Here is a 20,364-nt window from a genome sequence, read left to right on the forward strand (position 1 = left end):
AAGTATAATAGTCAGGAACCACTAGGAGAACAAAGAACTGTAGCATGGGTTCCTGTACCTTCAATACAATTACATGCATACATTTATATACTCTAACCGAATTGCCGCTTGCTGTGAAAACTTTGTGATATTTGTGTGCATAAAACTTCATGTTTCACTCTGCTACCTTGCATCAAAATAGCTTATCCTGGTATTATTCACAAAACTGCTTTTTGTCTTTATACACCATAATTATAAACTAGATACTGAATGCTGGAGTTTGTGTTGTATCAGATGTGACTTCTGTGAAGTTTAAAATATTTAATAACTTGGTAAAAAGTACAAAATAAAACACCTGGTAGTACACACCTAAATCAAATGCTCTTACCTGTATTTTAGGTGGTGACCTAACACCAAGGTAAACAGGGTTTCATTTACTACTATTTCACTTATCTTGCTGATATAAAAAGAAATACTGATAGGGCTGTGTTTAGAGAATGTGTTGTTCTAGGCACACCTGATTGATGCTGCCCCAAATGTTTGTCTATAATCTGCTATGTCACCCAGGGGTTGGGCAATATCACTAAATCACTAAATTCAACAGAAGTATCCAACCAGACCAGCTTCAACACTTTCCACCCTAAAAAAAATGTTTTTCATATCACTTTTCTTTCCTTCATAGTAATGCCAAAAAATAAAAATCTGTTTAGACCTTTGGCAAAACTCTGCCAAATTCTGTGCTGCAATGGTTTGGAGGTAAGCTCTTACTGCTGTGTGCAGATATGCTTCTACTGTGCTGTCTTCCAGAGATGACTGGTCCGTATCTTTTTACCGTTTGTCTTCCCTGCCACTGCTCTATCCAAGTCCCGAGACAATCCTCTTTAGCCACTGGGCAACCACTGATCATGTAAATCCTGCACAAACAAGTTATAATGTTCCTGATGCCTGTCCTAATTCTCAGTATGGACCCATCTGCAAAACAGATACAAAAATAACCAAAACTTAGTAAAAAAAAAAAAAAGTTTTTGGCTACAGAGATTTTCATTTCTCTTTTACTGAAATACAGCTCCTAGTAAATTTTTATTAGAAGGGCTTTAGTTACAGACATTATGTTTATGTTAAAGCTGAGTGAATTAGGCATACATTTACATTTTATAACTCTTTTAGTTTACTATACCATTTTAACATACCATGCTTTTGCGATTCTATTTGTACCCTGTGGGTATTGCCAAGTCTTCCCATTTATTAAGTTCTATGGACAGAAAGACAAGGCTGAGAAATCAGCAGGGAACTTCTCTATCAGGAACAGAGGTAGAATAGAGAAACGGGAAAACCTCTGAGATTTTTATTGTTGTCTTTGTCTTCCTGTCACAGTGACTTCTGTTTCTTTTATTTATAGTTCTGGTGTCATTGGGTTAGGATCCAAGAGAACTTCTTTCTAATAAATATTCAAACAGCCATAAAAAGTAACAGAAGTTGTAACCCTTTCTATACATTAACTAACTTTCAGTCAACTTGGCTGACATTAGGTTTTAATGGCAGCCAAAAAATTACTGCCATTAAAAACTAAATTTAAAAAAGTTCTATGAAAAAGACAGCAAATGTACTTTTTTTAAGTGCCTGTAAAAAGACCCCCACTCTCCTGTGCACCTCACTAGTCTTTGTGCAATGGACACAGAGACAGTGACACCCTTCTTGATCACTCATGGCTTCAGCACATTTGCCGACTATTGCCGACTTCACCCCGTCTATAAAAAAAAGTAGGTTTTAGGTTAATGTGGGTTAATGGGACTGTATTAGTCCCATTAACATTTCGGTGACAAGGCAAATAAGAAGGTAATGTGAACCAGTAAAATAGACTACAGCTCATCAGGAAGTGCAGACCCCTCTCTCACAGTCCTGCCAAAGATCCTAATTTTATCAAAGCTGAATGGACGGCTATTGGCTTTACAAAAGACACACTGAGGAAATGAAGTAGACAGAGTAGTACAATGTACATCTGTTTGGACAGTGAATCATCAGTATACACTTTCACCACAAGCTGGCACTTTAACAAAGACTCTGTCATGGTAAAAATGAAATGAAAGAGTGGATGAAATTTTAGTGTGTCAGAAGACACTCATTTTATTAACTACAAGAATAAAATAAGCATTTGATTTGGTTGTTTTAGGTGGCTTAGTTACAGAGTAAAAGAAATCCAGTAACAATATGTTGTTTGCAGTTTAGTAAAGTGTTATTCCTTTGTGATGCTCTGCATTTATAAGTTATGTATAGTGCTGGCGAAGTCCAGTGTAGTCAATCTATAAAAAAACAATGGGCTAGGATTTAGGGAAAGGTGACTAAGCCTTTTAAAAGTCCATCCCTCAGCCCACCCTGCTTACTATTATTGTTATTATTAGTATTATTAATAATAATAATAATAATAATAATATTAACCACCTGGGCGTTACACTGATGTTTAGATTTCTGTACCAAAAGCGTTACACTGTTTTTCATGAAATTTTTTTTTTAAATTGTAGACCTGTAACTTACAGAAATATGTCTGAACAGGGTTCTAGTAGATATCATGAATATAAAAAGTGTTTGAAACACAATCATGTAAAAAAAAAAATAATTTTAATAAAATACACAAAAATCAGCTTAAACAATAATACATAAATAAATGAAAAATACTGAAAATGCGATAATTCAGTATACTGTATAGTATTATATTTTTCTAAAACACCTCCCTAGTGTCCAACAGTCCAACGTCACATACCTATAGACAAAACCACAAAAATATATTTTGTATTTTTTTGTATTGGATTGGATACAGGACTTTGTATTGGATCCAATACAAAATATTTGAATTTCCCGCTACGACCCCCATCGACGGGCGCACGCACGGACATCATCAGGAATCGCCGGGGGACACGTACGCGAATGCCGGGTATTCTAATTCTTTCTGAACTTCTGTACTTCCATGCAAAAAGTGTTCATTTTTTTGCATGGAAATTTATTTTAGATTGTAGGCTATAATTCACCGAATTACTCAATAATTTCTTATAATTCACCGAATTACCGCATAACTCACCGAAATATGTCCAAAATTTTATAAATTTATTAATAACATTTTTTTTATAAAACATAAAAAAAAATGTTTAAAAAAAAAAATAGTGTATAATGTAATTGTACAGTAGCTTATATAATATATATATAATACAATTATATATATATTATATAAGGATTTCTTTGTATTGGACTCAATACAGCTTTTTTGTATTGAGTTCAATGCAAAGCGATTTGAATTTCACGCCTCCCGCCCGCACCGATGCATGCAGCGACGTCACCGGGAAATCCCGGAGATCGTCACTGCACTTGCCGGATGAAGACAGAAGAGGACGGACGTGACCGGAGGAGCTGCGGGGAGAAGGTGAGTATTTTTTTTTAGAGACCGACGCTGGAACAGAACGGATCATCACAGCGGGGACCAGGTAAGTGATGGGATTTAACCACCCGACAAAGTTCGGGTTTATCGATTTTAGCAAAATTTTTAAACCCGTATCAAGGTCGGGTTTAACGGTCGGGTGGTTAATATTAATAATAAACAGAATTTATATAACGCCAACATATTAACCAGCGCTGTACATTACCAAGGGGTTGCAAATGATAGACAGATACAGACAGTGACTCAGGAGGAGAGGACTCTGCCCCAAAGAGCTTACAATCTAGGAGGTGGGGGAAGTAATACACAATAGGATAGAATCTTTTTAATGAGCACAAAGTAGGAGCAAGCTAAATAGAACGAGGAAGACCATTCCAGAGAATTGGTGCAGCTCTAGAAATGTCTTGGACCCGTTCCACGTGTGTTGAGATTATGAGTGAGGAAGTCATTAGAAGGTCATTGGAGGAGCAGAGAGAGCGGCAGGGGTAGTATTTTTTTACCAGGTCAGAAATGTAAGTGGGACAATACTCTGTGTAGGGATTTGAAGGCAAAGCACAGGAGCTTGAATTTGATTCTAAGGTGAAATGGAAGCGAGTGTAGAGAACTACAAAGAGATGCAGCAGAAGAGGAGCGGTGGGAAGGATGGATGAGTCTGGCTGCAGCATTCATAATAGTTTGTGGAGGAGAGAGTCGGGTTAGTGGAATACCAGCGAGAAGAATGTTACAGTAGTCCAGACGAGGGATGATAAGAGCGTGTACAAGGAGTTTGGTGGTCTCGGGGGACAGGAAGGGGGCGGATTTTGGAGATGTTGCGCCTGGAAATTTTCTGAATATGGGGGGTAAATGAGAGGGCAGAATTGAAGGAGACGCCAAGAAAACAGGGGAGGGCCGAATAACAGTGTTGTTAACAGTTAGGAATATATATACTATTGCCATGATGTTCTGTACCTGCATTGTTGCTGGTAGTCAAACCCTGTGTTGGCTCTACATTGAATAGTGTTGTAATTCACACAGGGGTGATGAGGTTGTTGTACTTACATAACAGCTATGAGGTATTGGCCTGGCTCTGACAGAGCAATGAAGCAGTGATGGGGTGTTACAAAGGGGAGTATAGGAATCTCAGAATGGAAAAGATTACAGTCTTCTTGCTATCACCCATCCCTCTCTTCCAACTAGGCCCACCTTGCAATATTTATACCTTTTTTGCAAGGTTCTTCTGACCAGTCAGGTAATGCATGGCCCATATTTCTTGTGGTGGTAGATGGTTCTTGCTACCACACAGAACATTATTACGTAAATACTTTTAAGCAAGATTCTGTGACAATGATGACAAAAGGCTGCAAGCTTGTTCATGACACGGTTGAGCTTAATGATGCAGTATGGACAGTTAGGATTGCCATGTCAAATGATTGACAGATGGGAGTAATTGTGTAATAAATAAATAGGAGTATATCAGCAAAGACTGTTTTGTATAGCTAGACCTCCACTTTAAAGACCTAGCCTGAGAAAGATTATTTCAAGTTCAGTGTATGCTAAAAGATATATAATAAGTGTAACACATGCGTTTATTTATTTTTTAATTTTTAAAAAATCATACTGTTCCTGTATGTGATTATATATAAGATATTTAATAATGCACACTTAAGCATTTATTGTAATTTCATTTTTAACAGAAGCACAGAGATGTGATGCAGTCAAAAGCACTTTAATTTATTATGGGCTTTATTTAAAAAAACTGATATAAACATCATTACTGCAGGGTATCTCAAAGAGAACACTGGTTAGATTTAATTTGTTTAGCTTATAAATTGCTAAAACTGCTGGTTTACCCTCTGGATTACAATAATCATTCAATTTTCAATGTTATTAAACACTTAATTTATGATCCAATGCAAAAAGGGTAAGGGGCAAAGTGCATTAACCCAAAGCGATCAATCAGATATTATATTTTATCAGTTTATTGCGTTGTAACAATGCAATTATAAAAATATTGCTGGTGTGATTTACTTCTGTTTGCCTTTACATAAATAAATCAGGAAATATTTCTACCATTTATTTGTCATGATATGTTGTGACTTGCAGCACTATAGGATAATTACACTTCCTAAATTCTCACCATAATTTTTCCCCTTGAAATAAATCTTTAGGACACAGAGGAGGAGATGGAATGTGTTCTCTAGTCAGAGGTCATAAGAAATAAATATGTCCTGACTTGAGAACAATTAATCTTTTTAAAGCTTGAGTAATTATCTGTGTTATTGTTTATTGTTATGTGCTGGTATGCTTTGTCTGCATGAAAGTGGTCTGTTTAATGAGAACTAGATGTATGGAAGAGCAAGATAAAAATGTGCACTCCGCTTTGTGAACTTCACCCTACTTGGCGTGTTGTCATAATCTCAGGCACCACTGGTTTGGTGCTTGCAGTGGATTTATGTTACAATTGTAGCAAAGCATTACATGCTCAGAATGAATGAATGACACTGATTTTTACACTATTTTATTTTTCTACAATAAATATTAACTAATATTAATTAATACAGTACATGTATAATATTATATTTAAGCAGGTTGTGCATTCCAGAATATTTTTTTTTTGCACAGTGTATGTTTCATTCTGAATTTTGTATTTTTATTTCTATTCTTTTAATACATGTGTATCAGAGTCAAAGCAATAATATTTCTGTTGCTAGAAATAATTTTTCATTATTGATTCCAGTGAGAAATTAACAAACAGGTACATTACACACCATGTTGTTCTATAGAGGGGTTGGGGGTGGAAAAGCAACACAATACATCCTATGGCATAGGAAAGTATTATTGTTGTTCGCATTAAGCCTTTTACCAATCCATTGATGAATAACACTGGGGGACTGCTGCACAAATGCTAGATTTTTGCCCAAAACAAGCATGGCCTTTTTCTCAGATGACAACCATTACGCATGTGTACATAGCCTAAGAGGGGATAAATTTAGAGGATAGTCCCCCCAAGGCAATTGCCATTAGAAAAGGATTAAAAAGCTTCGCCCCGCCTTGGGTTCCTGTGTCAACACATTTAAATTTCCCATCACCTTCTGTACTAGCAGCAAAGGTCACCAAGGAACAACAGAAATGGTGAATCTTCCCGGCAGGGAACTGACATGGACTCTAACCATTCTACATTTTATACAAAATAAAAGAAAATATGGCGTTGCATACACTTTGAGCTATAATATTTCATTTTTTTGCCACAATAACCACTAATTTAGAAGTAAGAGCTTATAGGAGCTGAAATTACATTCATATGACTGCAAAAATTAACTGATTTGGCTAATAACACATGCTTTAAAGCAGGCATGGACAAACTATGGCCCGCGGACCATATCTGGCAGTTGAGCTTTTTAATTTGGCTCATTAAATATTGGTACAAAGTTGTCCACTGCCAATAAAGGATGACCAACAACACTCTTTCCACTGAAACTGAATGTACGTTGAATGGAAGTTTTCTTTTCCTTTTAGGTAATGGCTTTTACACATAATTTATATCAGATCACAAAAAACACTTTCCATAAATCCGATACAGGCCCGGCCCATCTGTCAAATTTTAAAACTCATTGGGGACCGAGCCAAAAAGTTTGCCACCCCTGCTCCAAAACTAAGTGAATTGATTTGTGTATGTTTATCTATGTGTATCCACAAAGGGTACGTACACACGTCAGATGATTCTTGTACTATAATTGCCTCAGGGCTAGTATCGGATGATAATCTGACGCGTGTACAGCGATCGTCCGATGTCGTTCATGGATCCGTCTTGGCAGATCCACAAACGGCGAACAATTGTAATAAAAGTGAAGGGGAGAGAGTGCAGCGGGGTGCCGCTCCGTCGTTCTCCCCTCTCCATGGAGCAGAACGCTCATTTTGTTGTTTTTTGTTGTTGGAAAGGATTGTAAAAGATCCTTTACAACGACTAATATTGAATGTGTGTACGCAGCTTTAGTTACAATAAACCCACATATAAACAACAGGTACATTTTCAGGTTCATACATGTTTATTTATTAAAAGAGACAAAGTGCATTTACCTAAAAAAAAAAGCAGTCACAACTGATTTTTCTGAATCTAGGTCAGTATAGTACATCATTTATTCATTACTTACTTATTTGCCTATTACATATAGATATTATAAGTTAGAAAACTTAAAAAAAACTTCCCATCACCCATTCTTACACATAGCTGCTACATGGGATTTGTTAGAAGGTCTTTATTGTATTTCAAATGCTTTCAGGTTTTCAATGTATATAAATGTCAATGCAAATATTCTTATAATTACATTTAATATGTCATGTACACATCAACTGACCCTTTGTGAAGTACAGTGTTTTTGAGTCAAGATCCATACAATGAATCTTTTTATAAAACATTGGTCAGTTTAAGTTTATCCAAAATGTAAAAAAAAAATGTCCATTCCAAATACTGTTGAAATGATAACCTCATCATTTCCCCGATGATTTATACTGCATAGTAATGCAAAGCACTAAAATTGTCAGCTTCCTGTCATCACATCGCAAATCCCAGACAAATAAGTTTATGTCAGTTGTTCTTCAGGACTCCATCATAGTAGGACAACAGAGTTCCACAAAATTTTGCTTCATTTCAGTGAAGAGATGCATTTTCATCAGTTTTGTGCTGTTTAAAGAAAATATCAGTGTCATTCTTCATTCATATAGCTATTTAAACATTTTATAGCTGTTTCATTCCTTAAACAGGTTGTCCATGGTTATATTTATCTCCCAATACTTGTGATTACTTACATGTGAGCTATAAAGAATTGATGAAGGCCATTTTAGAATAGGTAAAATTTGTACTTATCACATTTTCTAGCATGAATAACATAGTGGATTAAAAACACTTATGGCTGAAAAACAAGGCATGGGATACCAATATGACCTGACCATCAGAAGCAATATGGCAGGGTAAATTCCACCCATCCAGTTGGGCATAGATCTAATGCCCATGTAGAGATAAATAACTTTTTGATATTAAATCTTTAGACATCATTGTTATCTTTGTGCACAAGGACAACAACATATACTAGTAAACACCAAACTGATATAGTATTAGTCTAGTGCAATGGGTACTACTTAAAGGGTAAAAGAAAGTAACCTAACCTAGACCTAACCTACTCTGCAGTTAAACAAATGAGCACTGTTGCATTGTTTGAAACTAGTTCTAGGACATCTGGGAGGTGGTGAAGAAGGTCAGCATTGTCCAGAGGGATTAAAGACTATCATGGAGCAGCATTGAGAGAACAGACTGCCCCATTCTATCTCCGCGTGAAAATTTGATCATATGTTACAAAAAATTGCCCAATGCTATTTATTTGGGTCCTTTTTATTAATTTCTGTCATTGCGAAGTTTAGTTGATCTTGCACATATTCCCAGTCAATCTAATGCTAAATTGTTCTATAGAACAGAAATATAGAAATTGTATCTTATAATACTAGCTGTTTTGTTCCAAGATTACAATAGAAATAGGTAGAAGGATGGCTTAGTAGTTAGCTGAGATGGGGCTCTAAATTTAATAATTACCAATTCCTACCAAAGACACAATCTACATGGAATATATATCCTGTCTGCTATGTGTTTATTGGTTTACCCAACTTGGAAAATCTTTAAATGTATGTTTATATATTTGTAGTGGTAACATTATATAGTAGCTTCCTTTAGTTTTATGGACTGATGTTAACATTTCTATGTAGGTAGGTAGGAAGAAAGAAAGAAATTTGAGTACTTACTCTGGCAGATTTGACCATCTTTACTCTTCTCTCGAGGTCCTAGATTACGTCTCCTCTTGGCCTTCAAATTTTTTGAGCCAGTCTGCATTATATTGTTAAAATCAGTAGTATCAGTTACATTTCATTCTTTGACTTTCATGCTTCCTAATTATTTACACTTTGAACAATTTTGAAGGCTAAATCATGAATATTTAAATTTTATTATTCATAAAAGTTATGCACTCAATAGAAAAAAATTGAGATGAGAGTTCTGACTTGACTGAATATTAAAAAAAGCATATTCAAATATTCTTAAACACTAGCCTATGGTTGCTATATAGGCTGATATACACGTAGCATAGGCTCATACTGGGGCGGGAGGCACAGCAGGCTTATTTTTTTGATAAACTATTGAATGCTTTTTGTGATGTTAAATAAATCCATGGTTATCATGTAAACATGTTCACCCCATTCATTTTCAGAATGTTCTGAAGTTGCTTGGTACTATGCACCATTCCTTTACCATGGAATTTCAGGATACTTTCTCAGACAATAACCTATGTATTCCATGAATGTATAGGCTGCTATTTATCTATGATGGAATGTGTTTCCAGCTGTAGCCTTGTCAATCCTATGTTTGCAGACCACAGTGTGTAAATTACTGCCAAACGTGATCAGACAGAATTATCAGCAGACATATGTTGTTTCCTCCAAAAATATTATTTCAAAGCCATGATGATGGATAGATTTTAGCTATCGCTCTGCTGTTCACTTACCTTTCTTAGCAATCTTTTTATTTTGACTTCTTGAGAATTGATGTGGCCTTGGTGGGTGTCCACTATCATCTGGAGTGCATCAATTTGCATATTTTGCTTTTCAATTATTGACTGGAAAAGAGAAATGTTTGGTTAATAATGTATTTCTATCAATATTAAAAATGGATTTATTATAATACAGACTGCTTTGTTTATGAAATGACACATTTTATGAAAAATATTTGAATTATTACAATGAAGCTCAGGAGTTAACTAAAACTGCGGTGTTTTTATATTCTGTAGTCGTTGGTCTAAAGCAGAGGCACCAAACTGAAATAAACAGTGGGCCAAAATGAAAAAAATTGGACAAAGTCATAGGCCAACCTTGATATTTATTTTAAAAAATATCTACAATTGAGGAAGGTCGCTAATGAATGTCATCAGAGGAAGGGGCGCTTGTGGGTTCTAATTGACGCGCTAGCAGAGCATTCAGGGATTTGTAGTATTAGTGATGCATGCACTGTCTCCCGGCGGGCCAGCTCTAGAAGCCATTTGGTATTTTCTCACCAGCCAAATATAATTACAGGGCGGGCCAGATTTGGTCCGGGGGCCTGGGTTTGCCACCCCTGGTCTAAAGTATGAGCAAATGTACATGAATGCCATTAAAGAAATATGGCCAAACCATTGTTGAGCTCCTTGTGGAAATACTAATCTTCTAGCTGTATTCTTTAAATGAACAAAGTCTGGAACAAAGTCAGTGGACAATTCCAACCTATACAGTTCTCCGATAGCAGGTGTTCTTTAAATGTTGCTTCAAAAAAGATTAAAACCAATAGAAGTGTTAAAAAGTAATTTAAGCTGTCTAATCAAGGTTTGGGGCACATTCTGTGGAATGTTTGGGTAAAATTAGACCAGGAATCTTACTAGCTATTATAAGCAGTAGCTTCATTTACCTTTGCCCCATTTTTATTTATCTCAAACAATGACTCATTTTTTTATTTTAAGTAAAGCAAAATGTGGGCTTTATAAACCACAGTCTGCTTTAAAGAGGTATATGCAAAATAATTAGTAGAACCAGTCTAACCTACACTCTCAAAACATTGCTGATGATTGCTGTTCTGAACAGGATAATTTAGATAGTAGATTTGCTAGCTGTGGATCAGAACACAAAAAATAGTGTTTACCAATTTCCAAAAATAATACTAAGTTTACAGATCGGGTCCATGTCAATAGTAAAGACATTTGGCGCCCCAACCATCATTTGGCGCCCTTCTTCAAAGCACATCTGCTCTAAATTTTTAATAATATGAATGGTGCAACACCAGTTCTGCCCTAGATAGTCATTTGCAAATGGAGCAATATAAAGTGTTACATATTCCAAATCACAGCAAATAAATATGAAACAATAAGCAATAGTTAAATGCATTTACAAGTTTGCATATCCAAAAGGAACACTTTGATTTAACCAGATTGTAACAATATATTTTATACATTATGTACGTGTTTGCATGAAAGTGCACACCTGTTTTAGCAGTATTTTTATTCACTGATAATAGCGCTACAACTAAACACAATGAATTCAATTATGAGCCCAGAGTCTTACCATAATATCTGATGTGTTGGCAGAGAGATGCTCCTTTTCTCTTGTATCCAAAGCTATCTGTACCTTCTTCTCTAGAGGCTTGATCATGTTATCCAGAGATATTCCTTCTTCCTGCAGTTTCACAAGTTCTTCTGATATTTCTGCAAGAGCCTTATACATTTTATCATTATCTTCCAAGCTTCTTGTTTTGGTTTCAAGTTCTTCTCCAAGTTTGCTGGTTTGTTTGATTTGCTCTGAAAGTTTTTCCAGGGTTGAATTAAACTGTTTCAATTGCTGGAAAATACTTTTAATCTGTATTTTGGTATAGTTAACTTCTCTTCTTAATCCTGTTCCAATCTGGAGAAGACCTTCTGACAGTAGATTGACTTCATCTCTAGAGTAAGGTGGCAGGTCTGGATTTTGCAATGCCCAAGATTCCTGCACAGGTATACCTAGAAGGCATATTAAACACAGCAGAGAAATGCTTCCAGTGGCTGGCATTGTAGTGCTTAGATTGAAAGTAGATTGTAAATGAAAGTTATCAGTGTGGTCCCTCTACTTTTCAGGCAGGAGATCTGTATAAGCCAGGACAGCAAGTCAGGCTGAATCAGTGTTCTCTGAATTCCTCAGATTAACTCTTTGCTGTATGAGGACAGCTGTCATTTCTATGGTTGAGAATATTCTGTCTCTGCAAAATACATAGAAATAGGATTTAAAATACCATGTTGTATCCTATGTATTGTATATTAAACTGTTAATTTAATATTATCTCTTATATACTGATTTTGGTGCTGTTATATATGATAACTGTCAATTTTCAACTTTTTATTGTTATATTTATTTATGATTTAAATATGTATTAATTCATTTCCATATTGCATTAGTAAGAAATTTGTTATAAAGTTTTGTTTTTTTACTTATTCAACCTATGAGATATGAAAGAAACATTTGAGATTTGAAATAAGGGCACTGCCACTGATTACCTGATTTAAAAGGTGAAAACCTTTTGGCTGTTGTCTTGATTTTGTTTCAGTACTTAGTTAGTCGCTGTCCTAGAAAATATGCTGGAGAGTAGTTTAGATTTGAAGCTGCATGCCTAATCCATGCCAGTGGTATACTAGCTAGTGAATCAGTACCAAGATGACAGTCCGGAGATTACACCTCTTCTTTTCTCCCATTATACCCTAACTATGTTGCTAGTTAATATCCAATTTTTCTTCAATTTCTTATTACAATACTACATATTCTATATTTATCATTTAATACACAAGAAAAAAAAACCCTGGCTTTGATATACATATGTGGGAAATATGCCAGATATGGACCATCTACCTAGGCAGAATAGGTAGCTGAATACACATTTGAATACCTTCATGTGAACTGTTTTACCAGAAGATCTATAATTCTTAGTGCAAACACTCCTGGCAGACAGCACGGTCAGGTCCCGGACTCTGTAATACCGTATCATCTCCTGGGTTTACAGTGCAGCTACCTCTCCTAGTCTGTTGTACAGGGAATTATAAGGGTATAATAAGAAACAGATCTGGTATTGTAAATGTATAAATGAATTAAACATGGATATTTTATATCTGCTAATAGTTGTACAGGCGGTGGCTGCTAAATATGTGCGCTCCAGTTTGCATGTGTCATAAAGCAATCACAGCACTGTCCACCTTACATCCTGCATTAATAAAGGAAGTGCAGTTTCACTGATTTCTATGATACCTGCATATTTTAATCTGCCTATCACTTTACACCATGGCACGTCTCTCCATTATTCTTCCAATACATACCCATGCATATGTGTATGGCCAGCGTTTATGCCAGTGGGAAGTTAAGCTTAATTAATAAATTCAACACCCCTACAAAATCCACAATTCAAGTTAACAGGATACATTTAAAATTCAGCACATCAGTTCCTTCCCCACCCACACAGCATTCCTGCCTACTTTATTCCACAGGCATAGCCAGCTGGTACTGGAACAGATGCACACTGTGCAGTTTATTCCCTGTACTAGTAGCTAACATTTGGGCATACCGGAAAATTTTTTGTAGTATATGCTGTGTATTCACTTTTAAAAGAATATTGGTATAAATGTTTGATTATTTGATATCAAGCACTAGTGAACATTAAAAGAGAACTTTTTTTTCTGGAATCCTCCTTTCAAATCTCTACCAATAAGGTGACTTACCTTATCTGTAAAGCAATGGCTACCCATTGACATATAATGCTATAAGTATGGGTACGTAAGTTCTTAGATGTACATCATTTTTAAACAAAAGATATTGCCTTATCATACTTATTCAAAAGTTTACCAAAATTCAAAATCCAGTTAATCTAAAAAGGACTGACTCTCTGTACATCCCCAACTCAAACCAATATGATGCATACAATGTATAAACATGTATAAATATATGAATATAGCCTATGTATGCCAACTGCACTATACACAACCTGTGTTATTGATGGGGAACTATGCAAGTGGTATTATGCTTTACATCTGAAATAGAAGAAAAAAACATCCCAATGAAGAAAGAAATTTAGATAAATATCCCTCATCATCATCGGACTGATCATCGGACTGATAACAGAAATTATACCACTGATGAAAATGCTGTAATCTAAGTAAATCTAAGTGGGGTCCAATGCAGAATATGAACCATGCTGCAGTACAGGTAGAATTTGCCATAGGGGTAGCTGGAAGGGGACAGAGTACAGCCTGCACCTCCCAAAACACCAGCTGGTCCCTCCAATATTATAGTTGATAAGAATACCCGGAGACCCCGTAGGTAAGCTGGAGTCACCAGGCAAGATCCAGAGCTGTGTTTCTCAACCAGGATTCAGCGTTTGCTAGATGTTCCTTGAGAAATCAGCAATTTGTGCCTCTCAGGTCATTTTGGCTGTAAGGGTGACATTCTTCCCACTGGTCAGCAATGTAAGAGGCATTTGTCCCAAAGACCACCACACTAATATACTGTGGACATAGTAATTGTAGTAGGGGTTCCCTGAAGACCTGAAAGTTATATTAAGGTTTTCTCCATGTTAAAAAGGTTGTGAAAGGTTGCCACGTAGGCACATCCTTTTCTTAGTAAAGCGTTATACCATTTTTTACTAAACAACTCACATGACAAAGGCCATTATTTATTGAAGCTCTCCAAGACTGGAGAAGATAGACTATCATGGGAGGACTTGGGTGATCCAGCAAACATGGAATGGATTTGGACAAAATTTTGCTAAATGATATGGATTTCATAAAATTATTTCCTATTACCCAGGTTTAAAGATGATAGTCTATCTATTACAGTCTTGGAAAGCTTTAATAAATCAGGACTAAAGTTTGGAGTTTATACAAAAAGATGGTATTTTTTGGGGGTGCCTGGAGTATTATAATGTATAGTCCTAAAAACAATGGGCCTGATTTAATAAAGCTCTTCAATGCTAGAGAGGATACACTTTCGTCACTTTCGAAATCAAATATCTAATGTGGTTAGCTAGGGTGGAGTCATTTCTTAAACGTTTGTGCATAAAATGATTCTGAATGAATAATAAAATAATTGAGAACACATTTCCTATCCATGATCCATTGTCTTTGTATGCTGGATTATGAAAATGCAGTGGGGTAAAGTTCAGCCAGAACACAGCAGATGTAATATTCCCGGAAACAACTGCTTTTAGGGAAGTTGGAGTTTATTTATAAATTTTAGATGTGTGTCCCCCTTCTCCGTAGAACTAAACATTACTGTGAGTACAGCGCTTACTCACTCAAGTGTTGCTGGAAATGATCACAAAAGACATTCAACGTCATAAATGCGATGTCTGTACCTAGCCTAATTGAGCATATCCCAGCAATCTGTTATATAGGGATAATATATTGTTAATATACTGTAGTTTCTGCTTATTTTCCTTTGTTACTAGGTAAGTGAAATGCATTCTAGGTCTATCAAAATGTTTTTTGTCTAAAGCAGCCTTACAGTAGAAAACATCGTCCCCTACCAGCATCTAAGAGTGGTACCCTTGTTCCGGTGATCTCTTTGCCGAAGTCGCACAGAACCATTACAAGACATTGAACACCTCTCGTTTTGATATACTAGAAATGTATTTCTGTCTAATGGTCTATTTGATATAATTAGCATTAGCAGTAACTATAGACCTCCCAGTAATTCTTCAGTAAAAAGATAATTAATGACTTGTGAAACATCAATAGTGGCATATTTATGCAAACCAGCTGGGATATTAGACAGTTCAAGAAATAAGGACCTTTAGGCTATGTACACACGTGCAATAGTTGTTGTTAGAAAACGAACGACTAACGACCGATCAACGATTATTCACGTTTATTTTGAATGATTGCATTGTGCACAATTCTGTACATGCTGAAATGATACAATCTTTCAAATATAATCCACCAATAATGTACACATGCTAGATACGATCGTTTGAACAATGCAGGTAGTGATGTGTATCGGAAAAAGTGTATCACAGACCAATCTACGATCACTGAACGACCATACACACAATAGTTAGCGAACGATCGTCGCCCAATCAGATCCGCCAGGACGGTCATTTGTTTCCAGCGACATTCCTCGTTCGTCGTCACCGTTGACCAGTCAGTGTGCACTTTTTTTGTTAGCGATTATCGGCCGATTGGTCGTTAATCGTTTGTTTCCAACTATAATTATTGCACGTGTGTACGTAGCCTTGGGGTGATGAAATGATGGCATTGTGTTTCACACACTGATATCTTTGTGCAGGAGAGAAAGTCTGACTAGTTAGATGCCGAGGCACTGATTACAAAGGATTACCAGAGTTCTAGCACGCCTTGAACTTTGCCTTCCTTGGCAAGAAATCAAGCCTTCACTCCAGGGCTAAAAATGCTATCCAGAAAAAAAAACTATGCTTCCAAACCTGATAAAGTCTATGAAAACAAAACATGCTGTGCACTCACAGTATTACATCACCCTCCCTTAGAACATATAAGAGCATTGCAGATACACAGTTTTAAAAAGGATATTGTGGTGCTAGTATATGTTTAAGCATTTATCTGCCAAAAGCAAACTTGTAGTTAAGACATAATAATTAATTTCAGTTGAAGTTAGTGAAAGATATTAAATATTATTATATGACAAACAGAGACTTTGTATACTTTTGTGGCATCTCTCTTTAAATGTTGTTGAAATTCTTTAAACAATTAGATATAAAAAATCCAGTTTCGTTTTAGATTATTAAGTATTGCTTATTGTTTAAAAACAGGGATTTTCTCTTTAAGCCCCCAGGAACATTTTATTCCATTGTACCCATGGGCAATCCAATTGTTCATTTCTATGCTCTGGGTTAGGACATCCCTTTCTTTATGCACTATTGTACGTAGTACTTTCTTTGAGTTACATAAAAAAAGCATTAGAAGCTGCAGCGGGTATCCTGAACACACTTAATTTCCTGTGTGATGGAGTTACAGGATCATACAGCCCACCAATTTGTAGTTTATTTCACTCAGACCTCAGTGGATTCACAAAGCAGTTTAGTAAGTCATGATACTACAGGGCTGTACCCCTTGCGCTAACAATGTGCCTGCACAAATACAGGAATAATACAAAAAGAGATGATTTTTGTGATATATTGTGCTGTCAGCAGTAGCAGAGGAGATCTAAGGAGGAGATGTAATAATGTACATTGTGTCTGCAGAGTGGGAGAACCATGTATGAAAGGATAAGCATGGTGACTGTGCTAAGATATAAGAGGAAAATATAGATCAGTCCTTGTCTTCCCTGCACTGGGACAGCCCCTGCCTCTGATTAGAACATTATACAGGGAGAGGACAGGAAGGTTTGAGGGTAGTGTTAAGATACTGACTAGATTTCAGCTTCAAGTCTAGAATTCCATTTATTATTAACTTGCGCCTGTATGTTTTGTTTTGGTCTTATAATGTAAAAGATGGCTTAGATTGTAAGCTCTTTGGGGTAGGGACATCTCCTCCTCCTTTGTCACTGTGTGTATCTATGTCTGTCTTTTGCAGCCCCTATTTAATGTACAGCACTGTGTTATATGTTGGTGCTATATGAATACTGTACTGTATACTGTGAATTTTACAGATGGAATAATAGAACTTCTATCTGTAAAATATTTTCTGGGTTTACTGGGACACCGGGAGACTGTGATTTGAAGCTTCAAATTTTAAGTTCCACTGCTTGCAAGTCTTTTGGTGTCTAGACAAATGATCTCTAAACCCCCTAAAAAAACAGACTGACGGGCCACATTGTTGTCTAATGAAAACTGGCAGAAGTCCGCAAACAAGGCTTCATTTACCATAATAGCACTTATGGGTCAGTACCTAGGTTGGCAGGATTACAGGGGGTAGCAGTAAGCTTCAAACAGTACGAATTGCAATACCTAAAATCAGTGCTGTCCATGCCTGCACCGTGTGCACTATTTGGATAAATTCAGAATAAGAACTTTAGGATCGGGAGGGGGTGTGATCTGGAGATTTGGAGAGGTATCAGGAAGCGCTTCAATTTTTAGGAAACATTATAATAATCTATTATTGGTTATGACAGTCATGCCCAGATTTCTAGTCATTGCCTTGGGTGCTATGGCCTGCATTCCAGCATCCAGAGCTTTTTTTTTTTTGCAATGTGCTCTAACTCAATCATTTGGTGATCTCTTTCCCAAGAATTAAATCAAAGTTCTGGCAATGTAGAAGCAAAGAGTGTTCTCTGCTGCAAATTTGATTTACATGTTTAGCAGGAGATCGCTCCACCTGATAAGTTTGGCTGGTGCAGGCCGGCAGATTGAGGTGCTTGGATTAGAACTTTACCAACCTTAGTTCCCATCCAACATTACTAAACCTATTCTTAACAGGGATAATAATGGCAACACACAATTTTGACAATGACAGCTGTCATCAACCATCTCCCAGTTGGGCTAAACAACAAGTTTTTTTATAGGGGTTTGCGGGTGGGAAGCTTTTTGAAATATAGAACCCCCTTTTTATTAGGAGCCCCCAGATATCGATTTCTTTACCTTAGCCAATGAGTACAAGGGGACATAGAACCCCTACACATTCCCTGAAAGGTTTAAGGTGGATAGAGCTCTTGTCATTATTGTAGAGCTCCTGTCATGGCCAATCCAACAAGGGGGTCAGGTGTAGTAGCTTTTACAAAAATGAAAAAAGTGGAAAGACAAACATACAGCAGGGTATTTTTTTGGATAAATAAAATAGGTATTTCAAACAGTATCAAATAAAGAATACCTCCTGCTGGTATGCTTTATGGGAAAGTGCTACCAGATTAAGAATGTGGATGTCCCTTTAAGGGGAATTTCTCCTTTGTAATAAGGAGATATTGTTCAGCTCCACATTCTTAATCTGGTAATAGTTTGCCATAAAGCATACCAGCAGGAGGTATTCTTCATACAACTACTCCTTTCCACCCCCCGTCCTTTTTTCATTATATGAAAACCTAATAAGCACTCAAGACCCATTGGCCCATCAAGACCATTTTGGTAAAGAATGCACAAATATAATTCGACCGAAACTTTAAAAGTACACACCATATACATGGATATCTATAATATATATAATGTAATATATATAATTATAATATAATATAATGTTAGACTATAATAAGTTAGCTATAGTATAATATAATGTTAGACTATAATATGTCTGCTATATTCGCTGTACCTACTCTAAAATACGTTTCCAGTTCATCTACCTTTAAACTACACAAATTTACCTGTCTGGAGTTCCCCCGAGGAGGCCATTTTAGTGAAACGCGTCGGGTTTAAAACAGATTACACTTGCAGGATTTCAAGTAACTATATGTCTCTATTGACTAAATTGGATCAAACTATTTTGTGGATAGAAGTGTACGTATAACATGACATCTCGCTCACCTCACAGAACCTGTTGAGGTTGGGAACAAAGTCTACTTTGTATTTCGTATTGTGAACGCTACTATTTGTATTGTATTAGAGATTGATACTGTTTGAAAAACCTGTTTAATATAATTAGCCCCCCAAAAAAATATAACCAAAACCCCTGTCTTCCTTCACATTTTACATAAATAATTACATGACAAAAGAGGTGGAGCTTGTACAAAAGTATGGCATCATTCAGGTGTACCTAGAGCAACATACATAAGTACTTTCCTGTCCACATCGTGTTTTCTCATGCTATATACAACACGTAATGTTACCTATCACATTTTTACCAGATAATTCTTTTATTGTGTCTTTTAGGAACTTGCTCTATGTCTATCCGCAGAGACTAAATTTTGCAAATCGTCTTTCATCTGCAAGAAACATTACTATCAAAATACAATTCATGTGTGGAGAAGATCCTAAGTTCTGTCTACCGGTACCATTTATAATTTCAAAACATTGTTTATTTTATCCTCACCATGCAGGGTCTAGTTAGGTAAAACATTTGCTTTTTCTAAGGGCCCATGCACATTATTTTCAGTAATGTGCAGCAATGCAATGTCATTATTTCTGAATGGCACCCAGGATGTGGTAGCTTGTGCTGTTTTGTGTTGCACTGTTGGAAATGGTACAACGTATGTTAACACGTGGCACAACAATTGCTAATATAGTGACATTTGTGAAAAATAACGCAGTAGTGTAAATGGGTCCTAAAAGAAAACTTGCACAAGAGAATCACAGGAACTGTCATTGCTGATTTCCTTCCAGGAATAATAGCTACTTGTCAATGCCATTGATATAATATTTTGCAACAAAACACTTTGGAATAAGTATGCAGATTAAAAGTTTGAAATCTTTATTTGCTTCAGTTACGTACTTTATAAAGCATTGAAGCTATTGGATCAGAATGACAGCCAAGCAACTAGCCTTTCCAAGAGGAGAGATCACTTTTTATAGC

The 20,364-nt window shown here is 36.3% G+C and overlaps 2 protein-coding genes across 3 annotated transcripts in view; one reads left to right on the plus strand and one right to left on the minus strand.

Moving 5' to 3' along the window:
* DOCK8 (dedicator of cytokinesis 8) overlaps window positions 1-20,364 on the plus strand; it is a 92,425-nt gene that overhangs the window by 31,299 nt on the left and 40,762 nt on the right. For both annotated transcript variants that reach the window (XM_072404190.1, XM_072404191.1), the window contains exon 15: window positions 19,725-19,842. In XM_072404190.1, coding sequence (XP_072260291.1) covers window positions 19,725-19,842 — 118 coding nt within the window. The remainder of the gene's footprint in view (window positions 1-19,724; window positions 19,843-20,364) is intronic.
* On the minus strand, window positions 7,410-12,182 carry LOC140326014 (angiopoietin-related protein 3-like). Its single transcript, XM_072404198.1, has 4 exons — window positions 11,510-12,182; window positions 9,928-10,038; window positions 9,173-9,254; window positions 7,410-8,063 (listed from the first exon to the last, which is right to left on the minus strand). Exons 1-4 carry the CDS (start codon window positions 11,987-11,989, stop codon window positions 8,053-8,055), a joined length of 684 nt encoding a protein of 227 aa, XP_072260299.1. The 5' UTR covers window positions 11,990-12,182; the 3' UTR covers window positions 7,410-8,052.

Source organism: Pyxicephalus adspersus, chromosome 3 (genome assembly GCF_032062135.1).
Source record: "Pyxicephalus adspersus chromosome 3, UCB_Pads_2.0, whole genome shotgun sequence".
NCBI lineage: Eukaryota > Metazoa > Chordata > Amphibia > Anura > Pyxicephalidae > Pyxicephalus > Pyxicephalus adspersus.

What these genes read in the sequence shown, in the direction of transcription:
- LOC140326014 (XM_072404198.1), bottom strand. Translation starts at nt 11,989, where the DNA reads ATGCCAGCCACTGGAAGCATTTCTCTGCTGTGTTTAATATGCCTTCTA. An exon ending in CCAACACATCAGATATTATG is followed by an intron (nt 10,039 to 11,509) that starts GTAAGACTCTGG and finishes TCTCTTTTCCAG; the next exon opens with TCAATAATTGAAAAGCAAAA. An exon ending in TAAAAAGATTGCTAAGAAAG is followed by an intron (nt 9,255 to 9,927) that starts GTAAGTGAACAG and finishes AATATAATGCAG; the next exon opens with ACTGGCTCAAAAAATTTGAA.